The sequence below is a fragment of the Nipponia nippon genome, unplaced genomic scaffold (genome assembly GCF_047370975.1).
Source record: "Nipponia nippon isolate SJK-2023a ecotype South Korea unplaced genomic scaffold, ASM4737097v1 scaffold_2, whole genome shotgun sequence".
Lineage (NCBI taxonomy): Eukaryota > Metazoa > Chordata > Aves > Pelecaniformes > Threskiornithidae > Nipponia > Nipponia nippon.
Window position 1 is genome coordinate 21,006,974 of NW_028262336.1, and position 18,355 is coordinate 21,025,328.

Here is an 18,355-nt window from a genome sequence, read left to right on the forward strand (position 1 = left end):
AGTACTCTAACCTAGAATAAAGTTGATTTTTTTGCACGGCAACTTTATGGAGTTGCTATATGCAGACTGAGTTGAGTCTATACACAACTAGTAGAGTTGCTGTTATACAGGAACTCTGCTGTGTTGTAAAAAAAAAAAAACAAAGGCAAAAATATAAATTTGGTTTGAGTTGTTGTCTTAAGAAATTGAAGCACTTCAGATGTAAGATTTTTTTGTAACCAGTCTTTACAGTACTGGGATGGGGAACTGAATATGTTTTGAACTTCAGTGTGATCAGAATCATGTCACTTACAATCTTTGTATCTGAAACCGTAACAGAAAAAAGAAAACCAGTGTTACCAAACTACGGGGCTTTAACTTGAAAAGAAAGAGTTATAAGTTCAAGTATCTGCCAAATTTTTTCAATTAAATATAGTAAGGAAGCAGTGAATGATAAATCTCTTTGTGTATCTTTTAATACACTAACCCAGACCACTGGAATTCCTGTTGCTTTTTCATTATAAAAGCGTATCATAGCACTACTGTTTCTTTGTAAGATAAAAATTCAGTGGAACTCAGTGAACTAATATGTATAAAAATCCTTCATTGCCTTTATATACACAATCCAGATGTTCACTACTCAGATAATCCCTCTCTTCCTTTCCTGGCTAGCAGACAGGCAATGATGTCATCCTGATGCTTTTTTCTGAGCACTGATGGTCCTTCTGTCCTTTCCTCTGTTCAGTGGGAATTAGTCATTATGGAGTTCTGGGGAAGTACAGGCTTTAAAAAGTGTTTTATTTGGTAACAGGTCTCTGTTTTGACACACTTACTGTAACAGTAAAGGTCTTGTCCTTAACCTGCTCTCCTTTTTCCATCAGAAACATTTGGTGTCCCTAACATCTGTACCTGTTAGGAAAATAGGAATTCTTGTGTGAAAGCTCTCATAAAACCAAGAATTTTGATATGTCGTGTTTTGTTAGTCACCATGTTTATACATCAAAACTGATACCTTATGTTTGCAAAATAACCAGCTCTTATGCTCAGTGTTTTAGAATAAAAGATTAACACTTGAGCAGTAAGCACAGCTTATTCAAAAGAAAAAGACTGAATTACTTTTAAATGGCGATTTGTTCCGAAGATCATGACTTATATCAACTGTTAATCTTGTAAAATGTTATTATTAAGAAAATTTGCTTTATGACTGGTTGAGCAGTTACATTTCTGGAAATAAGCCGTTGGTAGCCCTAATCCTTCATAGTCCTATTCAAAATAATAAGCAAACACATTCTTGTAATCCCATTTAGGTTAACGGTGCTACTTAGATATAAAATGACATAAGTATGTAGATCTTAGAGATCTAGAGTGAGATCTTTTGAATTTTGATAATAAAATGGTTCTTTTAAGGAACATGATCATAACCTAAGTCTTGATTCAGCAAGATTCCTATTTCTTTTTAAGTACTTGAATTACACAGTAGATATTTACATTGTAACAGCTTTGCTCTGCGGATATTGTTATGGGATAATTTGTTTCCCAGTGTGAATGGATTACCTCCTGAGCCATTTGTCTGTACTAATGTCTTCGTAGAAGGGATTGATGTGAGAAACTGTAATGTGTAAGGCTAATTTGTAGCTGGTAATGCAGTAAATTATGATCAAAATCCATTTATTAGAGTATCTAGGAGACCTAGTTTTATGGGAAGGAAAAAACCAAAAAGACTCGTCTAGAAAACATGCATTTTCCATTTAGATTTTTTCACATTTTTCCTTCTTTTTTTTTTTTCCCCCCCCTCCCCTAAAGGGTCAGCTTTTTGACTATGCTCCATCTAGAGAGGTATATTTAATCTTCTTGTTTCAGTGCTAAGATGACATTGATCTGACTGTTCGTGGACACACAGCTCTCTTTTTTCAGGGGATTTTTTTTTTCATATGAGTAGTATTTTTCTGGGTAATTTAAGAAATGGAAATAAGTCTCTTCTGCACTGTTGTTAATTGTCACGTAATGTGTTGACTGTAGGGATTAATAAATGTGTGTTCTGCTATGCCAAATAGAGTTATTTCTGTTATATCTTTGTAAACACGGAGCTGTGTTATAAATCATGGCCTCAGAAGTTACATCTGCCACTGTGTAAGCTTGTTATATTCAGCAAAGGACAAAGAGGGGTTTTTGCTTGGGTTTGGGTTTGCCTGGGGTTTGGGTTTTCTTGTGGGGGCTTGTTTTGGGTTTTTTCACCCCTCAGTATCTTGGCGATAGGCTGTGGTGTTTTCATGCCAGACTATACTCCAAGAAAGAATATGAGAGTTGTTAATGGTAACCGCAGAAGATGTGTGACTGTTAGGAGGGCGGCAGTCATCGTCTGTCAAGTGTCTGTACAGTGGAACTGCTGCACTGAACGAAACGTGGCACACAGCAGAACGGGCTGTAAGCAGTGCTCCTCAGGACACTGCTCGGGCCATAGGGTTGGCGGCACTGCTAAGAAGAGGACATACCCTCTTCTATACTCGTCATTTTTCAGGCTCCAAGCACTGTGATTGACCTGTGTATGTTCTGCACTATACAAGGTTATCTAGGGTATTAAAAGGTGGAGCGTGCAACACTGGGGCTGATTGAGATACCTAGGTGTCAGGGATGTGTTGATGAAACACGGTGAATAGCTAACCCAGTGTCTCAGCAGAGGGCTGCCCTGGACCTGGCGGTATTACCACCTCCAGGTCAACTCTGACCCTGCTTAATCTAGCAGACGTTGGAGTGCATCGTGCATGCCCTGCAGTGCTCCCTGTCTCGGGAAAACTGCACAGCATTGCCTCTGAGCTAGGCAAATGGGCCCAGTCTATGTCCGTGGACTAGGAATTGTCAACTCAGATAGTTTGACTATATGTAATGGGATGCTAACTGTAGAAAATACAAGAGAGGAAAGGGAATATCAATTCCATTTTAATGTTCTTCCTGCTCATGGCACCAGCATCACAGATTCTTATTATTGGAATCCCTATTTTCCTTTATACAGACTCCTGACTGTGGGGATTATAAGTGCTTTCTACGTGAAGTACAGATGCTGTATTTTTATTGCGATTTCAGTCATATTCTTAAACCAAGTTTGGAGTTCTGTATTGACATAAATGTTTGAACCCTTCACTTAGTCTTTTGCTATTGCAGCTTACAAGCATTTTCATCCTTGAAACTGTTTGTCAAGTTATGTTATTTTCTCCTTGGAAAATTAAATAGTTAAGAAAATGTAAACCTGCTGTTGTTTGCATTTTCCTAAAATTAGAGTGTCTTAGTCCACTGTTTTCATTTTGCAGCAATATGTAGTGCATATGTAAGGCACCCAGAGACGTTGCTAAATACATGTGGAAGCATTTCATTCAGGAGATGATTAATTATTAAAGAAATACCTCAGTCAATACAAACTGCCAGGAAGCAGCCCGTAGTACAATACATTATATTTTACCAATACGTTATATTTTACCAAGTAGCTGATGTGCTCCAGAACAGGGAAACAATGACCGAAAGCGCATCCCTGGAACCAGTGGATTTCTCTCTTGCTCTGGCACTAAGCAAGTTGAAGATACTCATTATGTATGTATTTAGTATATGTGCAGGATGCTTTTTGTGTTTTCATGGAGATTTCTATTATGTGATGTGCTTAGTTTTGTGCCTTGAAGCAAGACTGTAGAAATTATATTACATATTTCATTATTCTATATATATAATTGAAGCCCATGTTCATAAGAAACACAAAATTACCAAAAATGCATACCTCGGAACTTAAGTTCCAAAAGAGAATTAGTTTTACCATTAATGCAAATAGAAGTAGGGCTTCTTCAAGAATCGGCAAATTCCACATTGAATCATAAAAATGCTTATAAGTAAATCTAACAGCCAAAGGTTTTACGTATTTTCCCCTACTTCCATTTGCTTCGCTCCCATTTGCAGTACTTAATTAGGGTTTTTTAACATCCACTTTTATAATACGTTTATAATTTATGCTGAAACGAACTTTGCTCTCTGATACAAGCAGAAATTACGGCTCCGGTGGAAGTCCTGCTATGCAGTTGGCCAAGAACCATTATAGCAATGACAGCGTAGTTGCTATTTAGCAGGAGTTAAGAGAGAAACAGGTCAAGTAGGTCAGTTGACTTGAGGACTTCACAAAAATAATACCAACACTGTGGCTGTTGGTGACGGTCGGTCGGTCACCAGCAGACTGGTAGTGAACAGCAATCCTCAAACCTTGAGTTCTTCTTAACTCTCTTCTTCCTTCAAGCAGTGTCTCTGGAGGAGCTCACAATACTTGTTACAGTGCCCTGCCTAGTATGCACCTAAATGTGCAGCAGCAGTGACTGAACTGTAAAATGTAAATTTTGCCATTCAAAGGCACTAAACACATTCAGTGTTATCAGTTTGGCAGGAAAAAAGAAGAATTCCTATGGAAATTACGCTGGCCAATTCATATTTTACAGTGGTGATCAAGGTTTTTTAGCTTATGATGTCATTAATTTCAGGGTTAACAGAGCTTGTCTGCAAGGTGGATAGTGAGCAGAACTTTTGATAAGTGATTTCTGGCTGTGGTTTTGCTGTACTAGTCAACTGACAAAGAATTTTAATCTGAAAAGGGGGCACGTGCTTCAGGTCTGGAATTTCCTCCTCCTTCTACCCCCTCTTTTTACAAAGTAGCTTCAAGGCACACTGTAAAAGACATCTATTTGATAAGGCTTCTGGGTAGGGCTGAGAATACCACCCGGAATGAAAAGGAATAGGATTTGCTCTTTTATCTGTCAGATACCATATAAATGTTTCCACTGCATCAGGCTGCTGGTACAGATTATAAGTTGGCTGTAAATGTAATTGCTTTATAGGCATCTGAGTTAGCTATGTTAAAATAACAAAGACAAAATTCAGATTTTTATGGGATTACAAAAATGCTGTTGAGGTATATGGTGGTTATTATATGTTGCAGTGAATGCCTCACAGTATCATGGGTGAATTTAACCACTTGAAATTTAAAACTAGGATTGGATTTATATCTGAACTTGTCCACATGGTCTCTCTTTAAGTTACTATTTCTCCTTTTGAAAGAACTAATTTTAGGCCATATCCTGTCTTCAGTCCCCCTGAAAGAGGAAAGAAGAATAGTAATTGTCCTATGAACTTCAGGATTTTTTAAATGAATAAACTTTTGGCAGGATGAATGAGGGAAACCATCTCTTGTGATTTGTATAGCTTAAAGAGACAGCCCTTTCCCCCTTAATGACTGCTGTAAACTATGACAGCACTTCAGATTTCTATCAAGGATCTGAGGAGTGTGACTGCCACCTATTTCTGGTGAAAGAATATAAATCTTAAAAGTTAATCAGAAGGAACTGAGGAAACTATCTGAAGAAGACACTAGTGCCCTGAAGGTGCTTGTTCTACTGATGCAAGTGATGAACACTAAGATTCCTGAAGCATTTCTAAAATACAGGTAAAAGAAGGAATCAGTAAATATTTCAGCGAAATTTAAAAAGTGATTTATAGTTGCTTCAAATCCATGTAACATTTTAATAAATAACTGCTTCTATGGTTTTAAGTTTTTAAATGGAGTTTTATTTTTTTACGTAGAGTCTCACAACAGTGACAGCAATTGCTTACAGGGAAATAACACTTAAAAACGTCGGAGATTCCTTCCTGCAATTTAGTACTTTGAAACAAGGACTTGAGACAGCAAGTAGAACAGAAGGAGTCCAAATAATTTGGAGAAACATTGCTACAAAAATAAATTGAAGGTAGAGGCTTTCTCCTGCTGAAAGGGTTTTATTTACTGTAAAGTTCTTAAAAATTCTACCTTCTAATTACTCGCTGCAGAGAACTGATGAAAGTAGATATGTATAGCATGCTTCAGCAGTCAATTAAAAAGTAGCAAAGAAAATCTGAAGACTGTTTTCTAGTGCCTGCAATTTCCTAAAGCCCATGACTAGGGAAAAATCAATTGGTTTTGTATCAGGCTTCACTGTTGCAGACTTTATTTTGTGACTGCTGTTCTACAGATAACATTTCAATAATTCTGTCTTTGGAATAGACAAAGTAGAATTTTACTACAAGTTGTTGAGTTTGCAGGTTTTGGGTTTTATGTATAAAAATAAATAGAGTGCAAGGAATAATAATTTCCATTGGTTGTTCCTTAGACAGTACTTCTGCTATATGTTCATTCTGAAACAAACTTAGGCTTTATTAAATTATGCTAAACATCCATAAAAAGGTAATACACACTTTATTTTTGCCTTGTTTATAGCCTGTAAGTAATTTTCATAAGGACTATACAGTGATTATAGTGCACTCTCTTTATTTTTGTTAGTTTACATGCATCATTAAAATCAGTCATCTCTGAATTAGTTCTTGAGAAGAAAAATACTGACTTATAATAACAGTGCATTCATTATTTTGATAAGCTGTTTTAAGTACCATTTGTTACTATGAATTATATTTTGTTTGAACACTAAAATATTTTATTGTTAGGTGCTGAATAACACTCAAGAACTGGTAATAAAGTATCTTGCAGTCTTTATATGTGAACTAGATCACCTAGTAGGCTCAGTATCAGAATCTTCCAGTGCAAGATAAAAACGGCTTCTTCAGGTTAAACTGCTAAACATCAACTACGCTCACATTATTTTCTGCAGGGGGTATCTGCATGCTCCTCTTGCCCCTATGGCCACATGTTAATTCCTGAAGTTTGGGGTGATTTTTTTTTTTCCATTTAAGTATGGAATAGGATGAGAGGATTGAGAAACAAAAAAACCAAAACCGTCTGGATGGACATCAGGTTGCTTTTCTTGTTCTCATAAATGTCCTATGCGCTCTAAACACAGCATTGAAGGGGATTCTGTTCTCTTTGCATCTTTCAGTGGCATAATGAGAGCCCACTTAGGGCTTGCATCTCCTCAAATTAAACAGCCACTCTCTTTTGACACAGTTAAGGTAGCGCATTGATACTTGGGTCTCGGTACAGAGGAAGAAGTCACCTTCACCTGAGAGTTCTGCTGTGGTCCAGTCTTCCACCAGCAAGGTCTGATGGCCTTTTCTGTACCTCTCCCTTCAGAGTTCTTGGGTGCTCAGATCTTGTAAGATTTCTTCCCTCGAAGAGTCTAACTAACCTAACTAAAGACTAAACCTCAAAACGTGTTTGCTAATATCCATATCCCTAGACCATCATAGCTGCAGCAACGCTTTTGTTTCAGACAAACAGCAATTTTTGATAGCCTTATCATCTTTTGACAGAGGTGAACCACTGCTTCACTGTATGAAAATTAGGCTGAGTGTCCCTGAATTTTTTTATTTTATTTTATTTTTGCACATTGTGTTTATTTCCTTAAACAACTTGTTCCCTTTTCTACCTCCATCACAGTAAAAGTTCCCAGTACCTGATGGATAATTCCATCTTGTACAGAATTCTTCTATGTTGTATTTTTGTTACCCATAATTAAAATTCGTTAATATGTCACAGTTACCTTCCTCTTTACGTTATTAAAAAATAAGTTCAGGTATTAATGTCCCATATATAGACTTGGGTTGTCTCTATGTGGGGAGTGTGGTGTCCCCATAAAAAGAAGTCCATATTTCTTATGAAATGCTGTCTGTTTCAGTTGACAGTATTCCTTACTGAATATTGCATGCCCAAAATAGCATTTTTTAATAATCTCACTGTAGAGATTTATTGTCCTTCCATTTTTAGTGTGTGTTTGGTATCCATTGATCATGGGGCTTTGGCCACTTTTCACGAATAGCTTTAACTTATTATAAGAAGGTTGCTATGGATTCAAGTACTTCTTTCCAAGAAGAAAACTGTGCTATCATAAACAGCTGGGGAAAAAATTCCACTCTGTTTCCTTTTCAGCTCTACTGTCTTTTACTGTAAGTCAAAAAATGCACTAGGAAGCTCCTAAGAATTCTTCAAATAGTATCCAGCTATCATAATCTTCTTGTACTTCTGCACAACTTATTTAAAATTCATCTATCTTTTTTCACTCTTTTAAAAGGCTTTAGTATAAATATTTGTAGCCACGACTACTTAGATTGCAGCAGTGCCCAAAATTACCTCAGTTCTTTTTAAACACAGTGGAAGATGACGCTTTTCTGAAAAGAGAAGCCTGGGAAAGAGGACTCCACAGTTTACTGCATTACTCTAGTTTTTAAATAGATGGAATTAGAATTGTCCTAAGTGTGCTCTCTAAATTGTATTTGGTTTATAGGATGGTTTAGGAGGACCCAGAGCAAGGAAGGGGGAGGGAAGACTAGGAGAGGAACTTCTGCAAGACCTTAAATCCCTCTCTCCCTCTCTCTGTCTTCTAACCCCCATATTTCAGATTTCTCTTGTCACCTCAAGGCAATGACTACAGGATTTATAAACCGTTTAGACTGTTTACTACATGTATTAACCTGAGAAGTGCTACCTTTTAAAACCACACTGCAAAGTCTGTTTCCACATTTTTGATTTTTATCGTAGAAATTTTCATTGACTCCTGCAGAAGGAGAGATTATGAACTTTCTTACTTTGTAGCTAGTATCAGCAAAATCAGTTGGAAAGCAAAAAATCTCATGTGAGTACATTTTAGACACTGTTCTCTTCCCACAAATTTTTTCAGTAGGTTCCTCCCCCACACGCATATACACACACACACGCTTGTGTAGTGCTTTTCATCTTGGCTTTTAAAATGTTTTAAAGGGAAGATTCATTAGCCTGCTGTGAAGCAGACATTAAGATAATATAGTTCCGCAACTGAGACGCAGATGAGATAGAGCCAGATTTTAGTGCCCAGCCCCATCAGTTAGAGTTGAGGAGGGAAGCACCTCTCAGTCTGAATTAAATCTCAAAATGGCCATAAATCCATAAGGAGTCAATGCCATTTGATAGCTCTTGAAAACAGAATAGCATCCAAGCAGGAGGTTTGGTTAGTGCACAGATCGTGCTGTTGATCAGCTGAGGGTGGAGTTTAAGCCACCAAAGAGAAGCTTAGTGACATTGTAATGCCGATAATGAAACCAACAAACTGTTGAAATAAATTGCTTGTTGCTCCCGCTGCAGAGCGGAGAACAGGTACCTTCCTCTTTGCCGCAGGAGGGAGAAATGTTGGCTTTGAATCTATGGCAATTTAAGTTGATCTTTAAAATTGGTTCTGGAGTTGATGATGTTGAACTGCCACACTGCATGTGTTGTGACGTACGCGTTTAGGTACATGTTCTAAAGCCATATCCTCGCCTGTGTCTCTCCCTGGTATGTGTACCAGCTCTAAATGCACTTACATTTTCAAGGCTTGGTACTGTCAGCACCAAGGAGCAACACTTGCCTTTTTTCATCGTCAGACCACTTTCTGCTAGAGCACATTAGCTCTCCAGAGTACACCCAGGCACCTACCCTTTTTCTCTGGGTAGCAAGTCAAGAGGTGTAAGCTAAATCCAGCCTGCCAGGCATGTGCCCTGTGCTGAAAATGAGCGAATATATTCTGCCCTGTATGGTCAGAGTGAGTGTCATGGTGATGTGGCTGCTGGGTTCCAGCCTGCAGCTGTCTCGTGGCTGCTAGCTCAGAGCGCAGCCGGGTAAGTGCACGGTGAGCAGTGCAGCTGGCAGCCCACCAGTACCCTACGAGTGGCACTTTCGTGTAGGGCACTGACGCTAGCCAGCCTGTTTCTAAGTTACATGTGACAAGTCTTCACTATTCAGACAGAAGGGGGAACGTGGGACAATTGTAAACAAAAAATAAATAAATACACATAAAAACTCATTTGGAAGCATGTTGAGGAACACAGCAGCTGATTGATACTGAGATTTTCCCCTTACTAACTTTTCTGTGTATGAACCAGAAATGTTGTTACGGGTTTCTAGGTTTCCGCTACTTCTAAAGGTGATCTTACTATCAGAACTATTTTTCCTAATACTCAGTCAACTGCTTGCTTTCTTAATTTCATTCTCTTACTTACAGTACCGTTATAGAAAACAATCTGTTCCTTTTCCAATCAGTTAGATTTCTGTATTCTTGCCTTTGGTAACTTTGAAGTTGCCATAGTCACTTGTTCCTTTAAACTTAAGAAAGTGCTTATTTGACACACCAGCAGCAATCCAAACCAGAATTTTTCCAGTCATCAAAAATGGCATAAACCACGATCACTCCCATGCTGGGGGTTTGGAATTAAAAGTCATCACTTTTGATTTGAAACATCAAAAATCTCATGTCAACATTTTGGCTCAACTAGATATGGCTGTGGCATGGTTGGCGCCAGCCTGTTAGACCTTTCCTCAGAAGTTTGTACTGTACTGTATCACACTTCGTGCTCTGGGACTACGTACTGTGAAAGCATTCACAGTGAGTAAGGGTGTTCCAGTCTGGTCTTACGTGAACGTGAATTTTAGCAGAAAATCTGGGAAAATATGAATTTTATATATCTCTCTCTCTAGACCTCAAGAAGTGACAGCTGAAAATACAGAGACCAATGAGGATAAAAAGTCATATACCCCAATTCTTTAGTAATGTACCTGGTGTTATTTTCCCCTGTTTTTCACAGGCTGAAGCCAGGAGACAGCTGAATGGCAACATTGGTATTTTTTCAGAACAAGAGATTTTGGCCTTTGTTTATTTCTCTGTAGAAAGTGATACTTTCCACAAATGACTGCAGAGAGATGTGCATATCAAAGATATTGGGTGTTTCAGACTGCTTTGGTAGAACAAATAGCCTACAAATCACTAGGCAGGAAATGAAACATGGCACATTGTCTTACACTATCTCCCTTAATAATAGTTTTTGCAAAACACCAACATAAATATCTGGTAGTCATGTTTCAGAAAGGCATTCAATGGTCCTTGTTCAGATACTTGAAGGTAAAGAGTAGTTAATTAGATTTCAGAGTTTAGCAGGCATAGCAATGAAACATACTTATGAACAGAAGAGGTTGGCAGCTTTTAACTGAGTTTTTGTTTGGAATTAGGGAAGGAATTGGAAAATAAAATTGTTCAGAATGTGTTTATTTTTTTTAAGGAGTGAGCAGTCAGAGTTTGACCAGCTAAACATACTCAGACTCTCACATTTCCTCTGCATGTAACTCTAGTACCCAAATTTTCTGTACCCACTCATTTCAGACAGGGGTTATAAACTGCGGTTTTCTCACCCATTTCATACTGAGATTATAAACAGCTGAGTTTCAGCCATTCTGTAGAACTGCAATGCTACACAACAGATAACGTAGCTGTCTCTATACTATTTCTGTTGCTAGCTCTGGAGTTTCTCTCACACTGTCCAGCCTCTACCTGGCAACTGCATCAGAAATGCCTACTCCCAAGCTCTGCTGTCTCTTCCAGCACATAGGCTCATACTTGCCTCCCATCTCCTACCAGTTTGTTTCTACAGGCAGATTCAACCTCTGATATTTTTCACTTGAACTGGGATTAATGTATCACAAAATTAATTGAAAGCAATCTAAATTTCATTGTGACTGCCGTTTCCTAGGTTAACCATATAGCCAAGGATTTATACAGAAGCTAAAGACTGTATATGAGCCTGGCTGTTGTATGTAATTATTGGCCCGAAGATTGCAATTGTTTCATATCTCTGGTGTAGAATTATACTTTCTTGCTTCCTTTATAATAGCCTCTATGGGTGTCAAGCAGTCCTTGAAGATGTGAAGATTTTTATTTAAATAATCAAAAATGAAATGCATTGAGCTTAAATTGAGCTTGTGTCAGCTGAATAACAATATATCTTCTGAGTACCTGGAAGGTATTCATAAATAGTAATAGTCAGAACAATAATTAATGAGTATTTAACATGCAAATCAAAAAACTGTTTAGTAATTGAGTACCACCTTGAATCTCAGGATCTCAAAAGCACCTTATTAGTATAAATGAATGAAAATTTATATAATTTTACTCTCTCTGAGACAGATAATTACTACCACAGCTTTTTTTTGGGGGGGAGGTACTTGAATTGTATAGCTTGTCCAATATCAGACTAAGAAATAGACACAACCCTGTAATATTTAATTCTAAATATGAGGAAACCAATGAGTTATAGAGAAACACTAGATCAACATTTGTATTCACCTTCGTGAGAAGAATTACAAAATGTGTTCTTTAGAGATGTAGGCATTACACACAGTATGTTGAGGTCTCATATGTACCTGTGAAGAAGGGCTGAGAGAATGGTGCTTGCACAGCTTGGAGGAGAGGTGGCTTCAGGGGGGGCATAACAGCAGCCCCCAATACCTACAGGGAGGTTGTCGGTCAGACGGAGCCAGGCTTGTCACAGTGGTGCACGGTGGGAGGACAAGAGACAATGGATTTAAGTTGAAACAAGGGAGATCGAGGCTGGATATGAGGATAAGTTTCTTCACTGGGTGGACAGTCAAGCAGTAAAGCAGGTTGCCCAGAAAGGCTGTGCATTCTCAGTCCTTGGAAGTTTTCAAGACCCAACTGGATCAAGCCCTGTGCAACCTGGTCTGACCGCATAGCTGACCCTGCTTGAGCAAGAGGTTGGACTAGAGACCTCCGAGGTTGCTTCCAACCTGATTATCCTATGACCCTACGATACTACATCTGTCAAATACAATAGTTCCTCCATTAACATCTGAAAACTATACTAGTCTGTAGTTTAAGTCCTCAAACTGCAAATTCCTATTCCTGCAAGTGGATTTCATGACACCAGTGGTCCCAGTGAGGTTGATAGGATTGCTGGCAAGAATAAGGCATTAAAAGATAACATCACTGGTCTGGAAACCACTTTTCTTTTGTTTTTTGTTCAGTGACTGGACACAGCTTCCCTGAAAAACCTCACACGTCAAGGAAATTATTTGAAAGGCAAAAATATTATTCCTTTGGTATTTGTGGTTTTACATGGTAACTTCCTGTCTTTACAAACAGGTTATTCCCCCTAATGGCCATGTGAAAAGCCATGATTAACACAGGGAAAATTAATTTACTTTATAATTGAAAGTGCTGTCAAATAAAATGTGCCATAATAGAGGAAAAACTATTTACTTCTCAATTTTAGTAACCTTAGATACAGGATGTAAATCAAACTAAGAAAGTGGTCTTTGTTGAAGTTGTTGCTATTACTGTTGTTCTTTTAAACCACATGATGTCCCTCTGACAGAACTGTTTAAATTTTTCTATGGAATTTCACCCTTTGCCACAGATTTCCAACCAATGTGATGCCCTGTTTCTACAGGAATTTATTTTCATGTATTAGTACCCCCTCTGTTTTTACAGGTGGGCAAAAAAATACATTTGCTTGACAGGGTTATTTTTGACCTACCATAATAAAACTGTCTGGTAAAAAAAAAAGTGTCAATTCAGCACTTAGAAGTTAATTTAATTTGTAGAAATCTAATTGAGCAACCAAGACAAGATTTATATCTGTTAGAAATTTTCAAGTGAGCTTCCAGTAGAGGGCTTAGGCAGCTTTGCATTGCTACCAAGAAGGCTGAACTTTTCTCTTTTTGGCACTACTCAAGTAATGGAAAATTGATAATTTAGAGTTACTTCCTCTGTGCAAGAATTGCAACCCATTAAGTGTCTTATCAGGCTATTTCATGTAGACTATGAGTTGTGTTTTATGGAGAAACATTTCTAATTCCAGAGCAGGTCAGACTGTAATTGCAAGTTTAGTAGAGAGCTTTTCAGTTAAAAAGGAGTGGTTACTGGGTAATATACTTACACAAGATCAAGAGTCGCTAGGAGCTGAGTCTTGGGAGCAAGCAGATTTCTCTCAGGAATTCTTCTGTATTATTTCTTGGCCAGTCCTCTTACAAATCGTAGACTTGCAGATAATCTGAGCAGAATAATGCACACTGATTTTCTCTTTGAGAGATACTGAACCCACACACTTAAAGAAGGCTAATGTACATCCAGAATACTTCCTTAGAATTGAAACTCAAATCTTTGAAAAATGGTAATTTCAGCTTCCTCTGTTTGGGATTATTTCCTAAAAAAAAGTATCTAATAACATAAAACCCAAATTCTCTATATGATTTGGTTTTGGTGCATTCAGTTGCAGCTTCTTGGCTTCGACATGATCCAAATTCCAATATTATAACTGATTCTCTTTCTGCTTCGTTTTCATAATACACCTGGAGTCCTCTGTATTTATTTGAACAGTAAGCCAGTATTCCTCATGCCTAATGAATGTTGGCAGATTGGATATTATTAGTTCCCTCCATGTGTTTTATCAGAGGATTGTGTATTGCAGGTGCTTACCTACTCGATATGAAACTGTACCCTGCTGAACAATAGGTGTTGTACTCTCAACATAAAGCCATAAGACCAAAGTGTTGAAGGGCTTGGTATTTGTAACATGCATTAAAACAGTTGTATGGTTAATTATCTTATACCAGATGGTTAATTATGGTTAATTATCTTATACCAGCTCCCCTTTTTTGATTGACTTTTTTGTCAGTATCTGTGTATATTTTCAAAATGCATGGGTTTTACTTTTTTTTTTTTTTTTCAATCCGTTCTTTCAATTAGTGATATGTGGTTGGAATTCTTTCTAACATGCCTTTCTTTTATAAATGAAGTTAGCCTGCCAGGGTCTGTGCCATTTCAAAGTTTATGAAAATTTTCAGCTATGGTTGAAAGAGAATTCAACATTACATAATTTACCACTGACAATTTCTGTTGAAAAGACTAATATTTTGCAGTAAATCTCTGGTTTTGAATATTTTAGTGAAATTGAGGTTGAGGGGGAGGAAAGGGTTAAGAATCTTTTCAAATTAAGTTTAATGGTGTTTTAGTTTGCATTTACAGTTTAATAGTGAGCATTGTGACCTTGATACGGCAATCTTATACTAAAGAGATTGGTGTGTGGGCTAAGTGCTTCAGAATATTATTAATTTTTTAATAAAGTTCCTTTTTAATAGCTATTAGCTTCAGAAAAGTATTTTCCATTTGTAGATGTTTGGATGCTTTAGAAAGGGTGTAAATGTCACTGTTCCATTTCAGCAGTGCTGCAGATTGATATTTACTGGAGATTTCAAGTTAATTTTACCATGGAAAGCTCTTGATGCAGAGAAATAATAATATGAAAAAAAAATTTACTCAAGGTTACACAACAGTTCATTTGAAAGGCTTGGAGTAGAACCCAGGTTGCCTGACCATTATTTCACTCTGTTACCCATTTTCTTCTACAGCCTGCTTTCAGCATTTGATAGAGCCTTCTGCTTAAAAATCAATTAAAAAAGATGTGGTTCAACATTTTAAACCTATTTTTCATATATCAGAATACGTGTGCTTTCTAAGGTCGTTACCAAGGGTCCTTTTTATTTATTTTTTTAATTTTGCTTTATTCTTTGCTTTGTTTCATGTCTATTCAATTTTATTTATTCCATGTTTTCTTTTTGTTTTGTTTTTGTTTTTAGTTGTGTCTGGTAAGTTGAAATTTTATTGGCCATCTTCTAGTCATCGTATCACTGTGACGGGAACTTCTCCTCCCCTTCCCATCCATCCCCTTCCATGTCCTTCAACCAGTCAGCTCCCATCTTTTACTTGTTATTGACAAGACACATCGCACAGAATAAATTCTGCATGAAGTATGGGTAACTTAATGGCAAAGAGAAAGGTAATGGGTTGGTAACTTTCTGTCTGTTTTTACATGATGTAACGAGTCAAAACTTAATGTCTTCTTTCTTCAGTGACTGCATTAGTTGAACTTCAAAGTGTTCTATAAAAAAATTATTTTTGTTTTAAAGGTCTTAAGGACAGAAGTTGTTCTTTCCTTAAGTGGATTATTATTTCAGCATCTTTTACAGTATATTTATCGCATACCACATGTATGTGACCCAAGGTGTGAAAGCAAACTGAAGTTAAAAAAAGACAGTGAAAATGCTTCCAGTACAGTGAACATTGAATGGAATTTAATAAGAGTTTCACTTAACCCTGTTTTAATTCTTCTGACATTGAAGCTAATAGGATTTTTATTACTTGCCTTAATAGCAATAGATTTAGAATAATACACATGCGCATAATATGTGTATATATGTAGAGTAGTATACATACAAAATACATATTTAGAATAATATCTAGAGAAACATATACCTATTTATATTTTATAAGTTCTACCATGGTTACCTGAAAGACTGCATTTCCCCTCATTTCTTGTGTTCAGTAGTCTCTGAACGGTCATCTTCAGGTACTGGAATCACACTCATTTGGCTATTTCTCCAGTGGTCAGAACCATTTTAATCTCTTTCTATCTGTACCCATTCTCAGGTTCAATGAAATCTGAAACCTTATACATCCTATGTACTAGCCCAGGATTTAGAAACCCTCAGTTCCATTTTGCGTGGCATTGTGTCACAGACCAGTACAGAACCAGCCAAGCCCTAAATTTAACTATATGCTAAATTTATTCTTGTTATTAGAATCCAACAGCATAACAAAGGTGCTTCACCCTCATCTCCATTTTCCCCATCATACCTTACAACCCTGTGGCAAACCCCCAACAGTTTCACCTTCCGTTCTGAATCAAACATGCTGTCATGTCAAAGTCTTCCCACATCTTCTTCCAAGCTATGGGTTGAATGTTTCAGAGCTAAATGTTTTGAAGTCTGCTAATTACTGTAGGTCAAACTCACCTTCCATTTGGGTAGTTTCTTATCAAGGAAATTCTAGGAAAGCTAGCATTTGCATCCAAATGTAAATAATAATATGTTGTGCTTTAAAAATTCCTCCCAAAGCAGGGGGGTCATAGGGAGAGTATATCCTAATGTGAACTCAATAGGGAGCAGAGACACAAGGCACGAGATACTGGAAGTATTGGCCCACAGGAACACTGAAAGCAATTTTTTTAGAAAGGACTTTGATACCGAATTCATTCTAGATAAAGCCACTATTACTTGATGTTTATAAAACACATCAAGTGATAGCTTTAAATTATATGATTCACACTCTTTTTAAAGGAAAATCTTGTAAATACAGAAATGTTTGAAAGAAAAAAGAAAAAAACCCAAAACACCAAAAACATTTGAGTTATTAAAGTCAGATTCAAAACATCACCTTTATTCCAACATAAGGAAGAGGGAGAGCATAATTAGTTTTGGACAGATGATCAGAAGGAATAGGAAATGAATAAATAAATGGACTTCCATTTAATGCACGTTTTTCAAGAAGTGAGAGTTAACAGCCTATAAAACAAGCTAGAATTTTTTTCTGTGCTAGCCCCATCAAGATATCTACTGCTGTCGTCTCTGCTGATTTTTTTTTAATGTGACTGACATGTTTTTTTGACATTCTATTTACTACTGGATGAAGGGGTTGTTGAAGTCTGTCTAAATCAAACAGTTTGGACAATGCTGGCAGTATTTATAATGTTAGGCTGAGCAGATGTTTCAAATTTGCCTTCATTTGCATATATATTTTGTTTGAACATGCCCTTGCCTATGTAAATGAGGAAGACATTTAGCTCTGCTGTTCCTTTAAATTCATTCCTCTTCAGTAATTGGACTGAAGATTTTTAAACGGTTATTATTTGTTCAATAGTATTTCTGGGGCTTTTGACTTTAAATTTTTTTGAGGCCCCGATACATCAAAAGTCTTTTATATAAGCAATTAAGGGCTTTTTCTCTCCTCAACTTTCCTAAATCAAAGATGATGACTTTTGTGCATATAAGCCTGAATTCATAGTTACTCAACAGTGTTATTGAAGCCCTTGACAAAGTGTGGCCTGTAGGCCTGTTGTCCCTCAAAGATTTCTCCGTTCTGACTTTAGCTGTACTCCTCCTTCAAAACTCAAATTGTAACAGATTTCTTCGTATTGGTGACTCTTGCTCTGCAAGTTGTCTCATTAAGTTGGTGGGACTTACTTCCTTGTATAAGGGGTCAGTAACAAAAGCACGTGATGCACAGTCAAGAGTTTTAATTGGGAGGTCCAGCAACAGCAAAGATGATCTGAGTGATGCTGAAGCTGTGGCTGTTAGAGACTGACGTGCCTCTGTGCTGCCTCTCCTTATTAAAGAAACCTAACTATTCTGTTTTACACCATTTAAAGTCAGTAGGCAATTTGTGCTTTCAAATAGGCTAACTTTGGTCTTCTGATAGTAGTGTGATTTTTTTTTTTTTTTTATTTTCCTTTCAGAGCCTCCACAGTTTGTTGTAAAGCCTCGAGATCAGGTAGCTGCACTGGGGAGAACGGTGACTTTCCAGTGTGAAGCAACTGGAAACCCTCAGCCAGCCATCTTTTGGCGGAGAGAAGGGAGTCAGGTAAAACAGCCTTTCTGTCCCTTCTTCCTGGCAGTTTCTTGAAAAGATGATGTCACATGAGAGAAGAGTATTTTAATGATCATTTTAAACATGTGGAAAATAGGTCTAGAGCTTGGAGATGCTGGGTATTTCTTTACTTCAAAGTCACATGCATG

At 37.3% G+C, this 18,355-nt stretch overlaps 1 protein-coding gene across 3 annotated transcripts in view; it reads left to right on the forward strand.

The window, feature by feature from the left end:
* The window catches only part of ROBO1 (roundabout guidance receptor 1), a 735,949-nt gene that overhangs the window by 654,017 nt on the left and 63,577 nt on the right, over nucleotides 1-18,355 (forward strand). For all 3 annotated transcript variants that reach the window (XM_087757517.1, XM_087757518.1, XM_087757519.1), the window contains one exon: nucleotides 18,076-18,200. In XM_087757517.1, coding sequence (XP_087613643.1) covers nucleotides 18,076-18,200 — 125 coding nt within the window. The remainder of the gene's footprint in view (nucleotides 1-18,075; nucleotides 18,201-18,355) is intronic.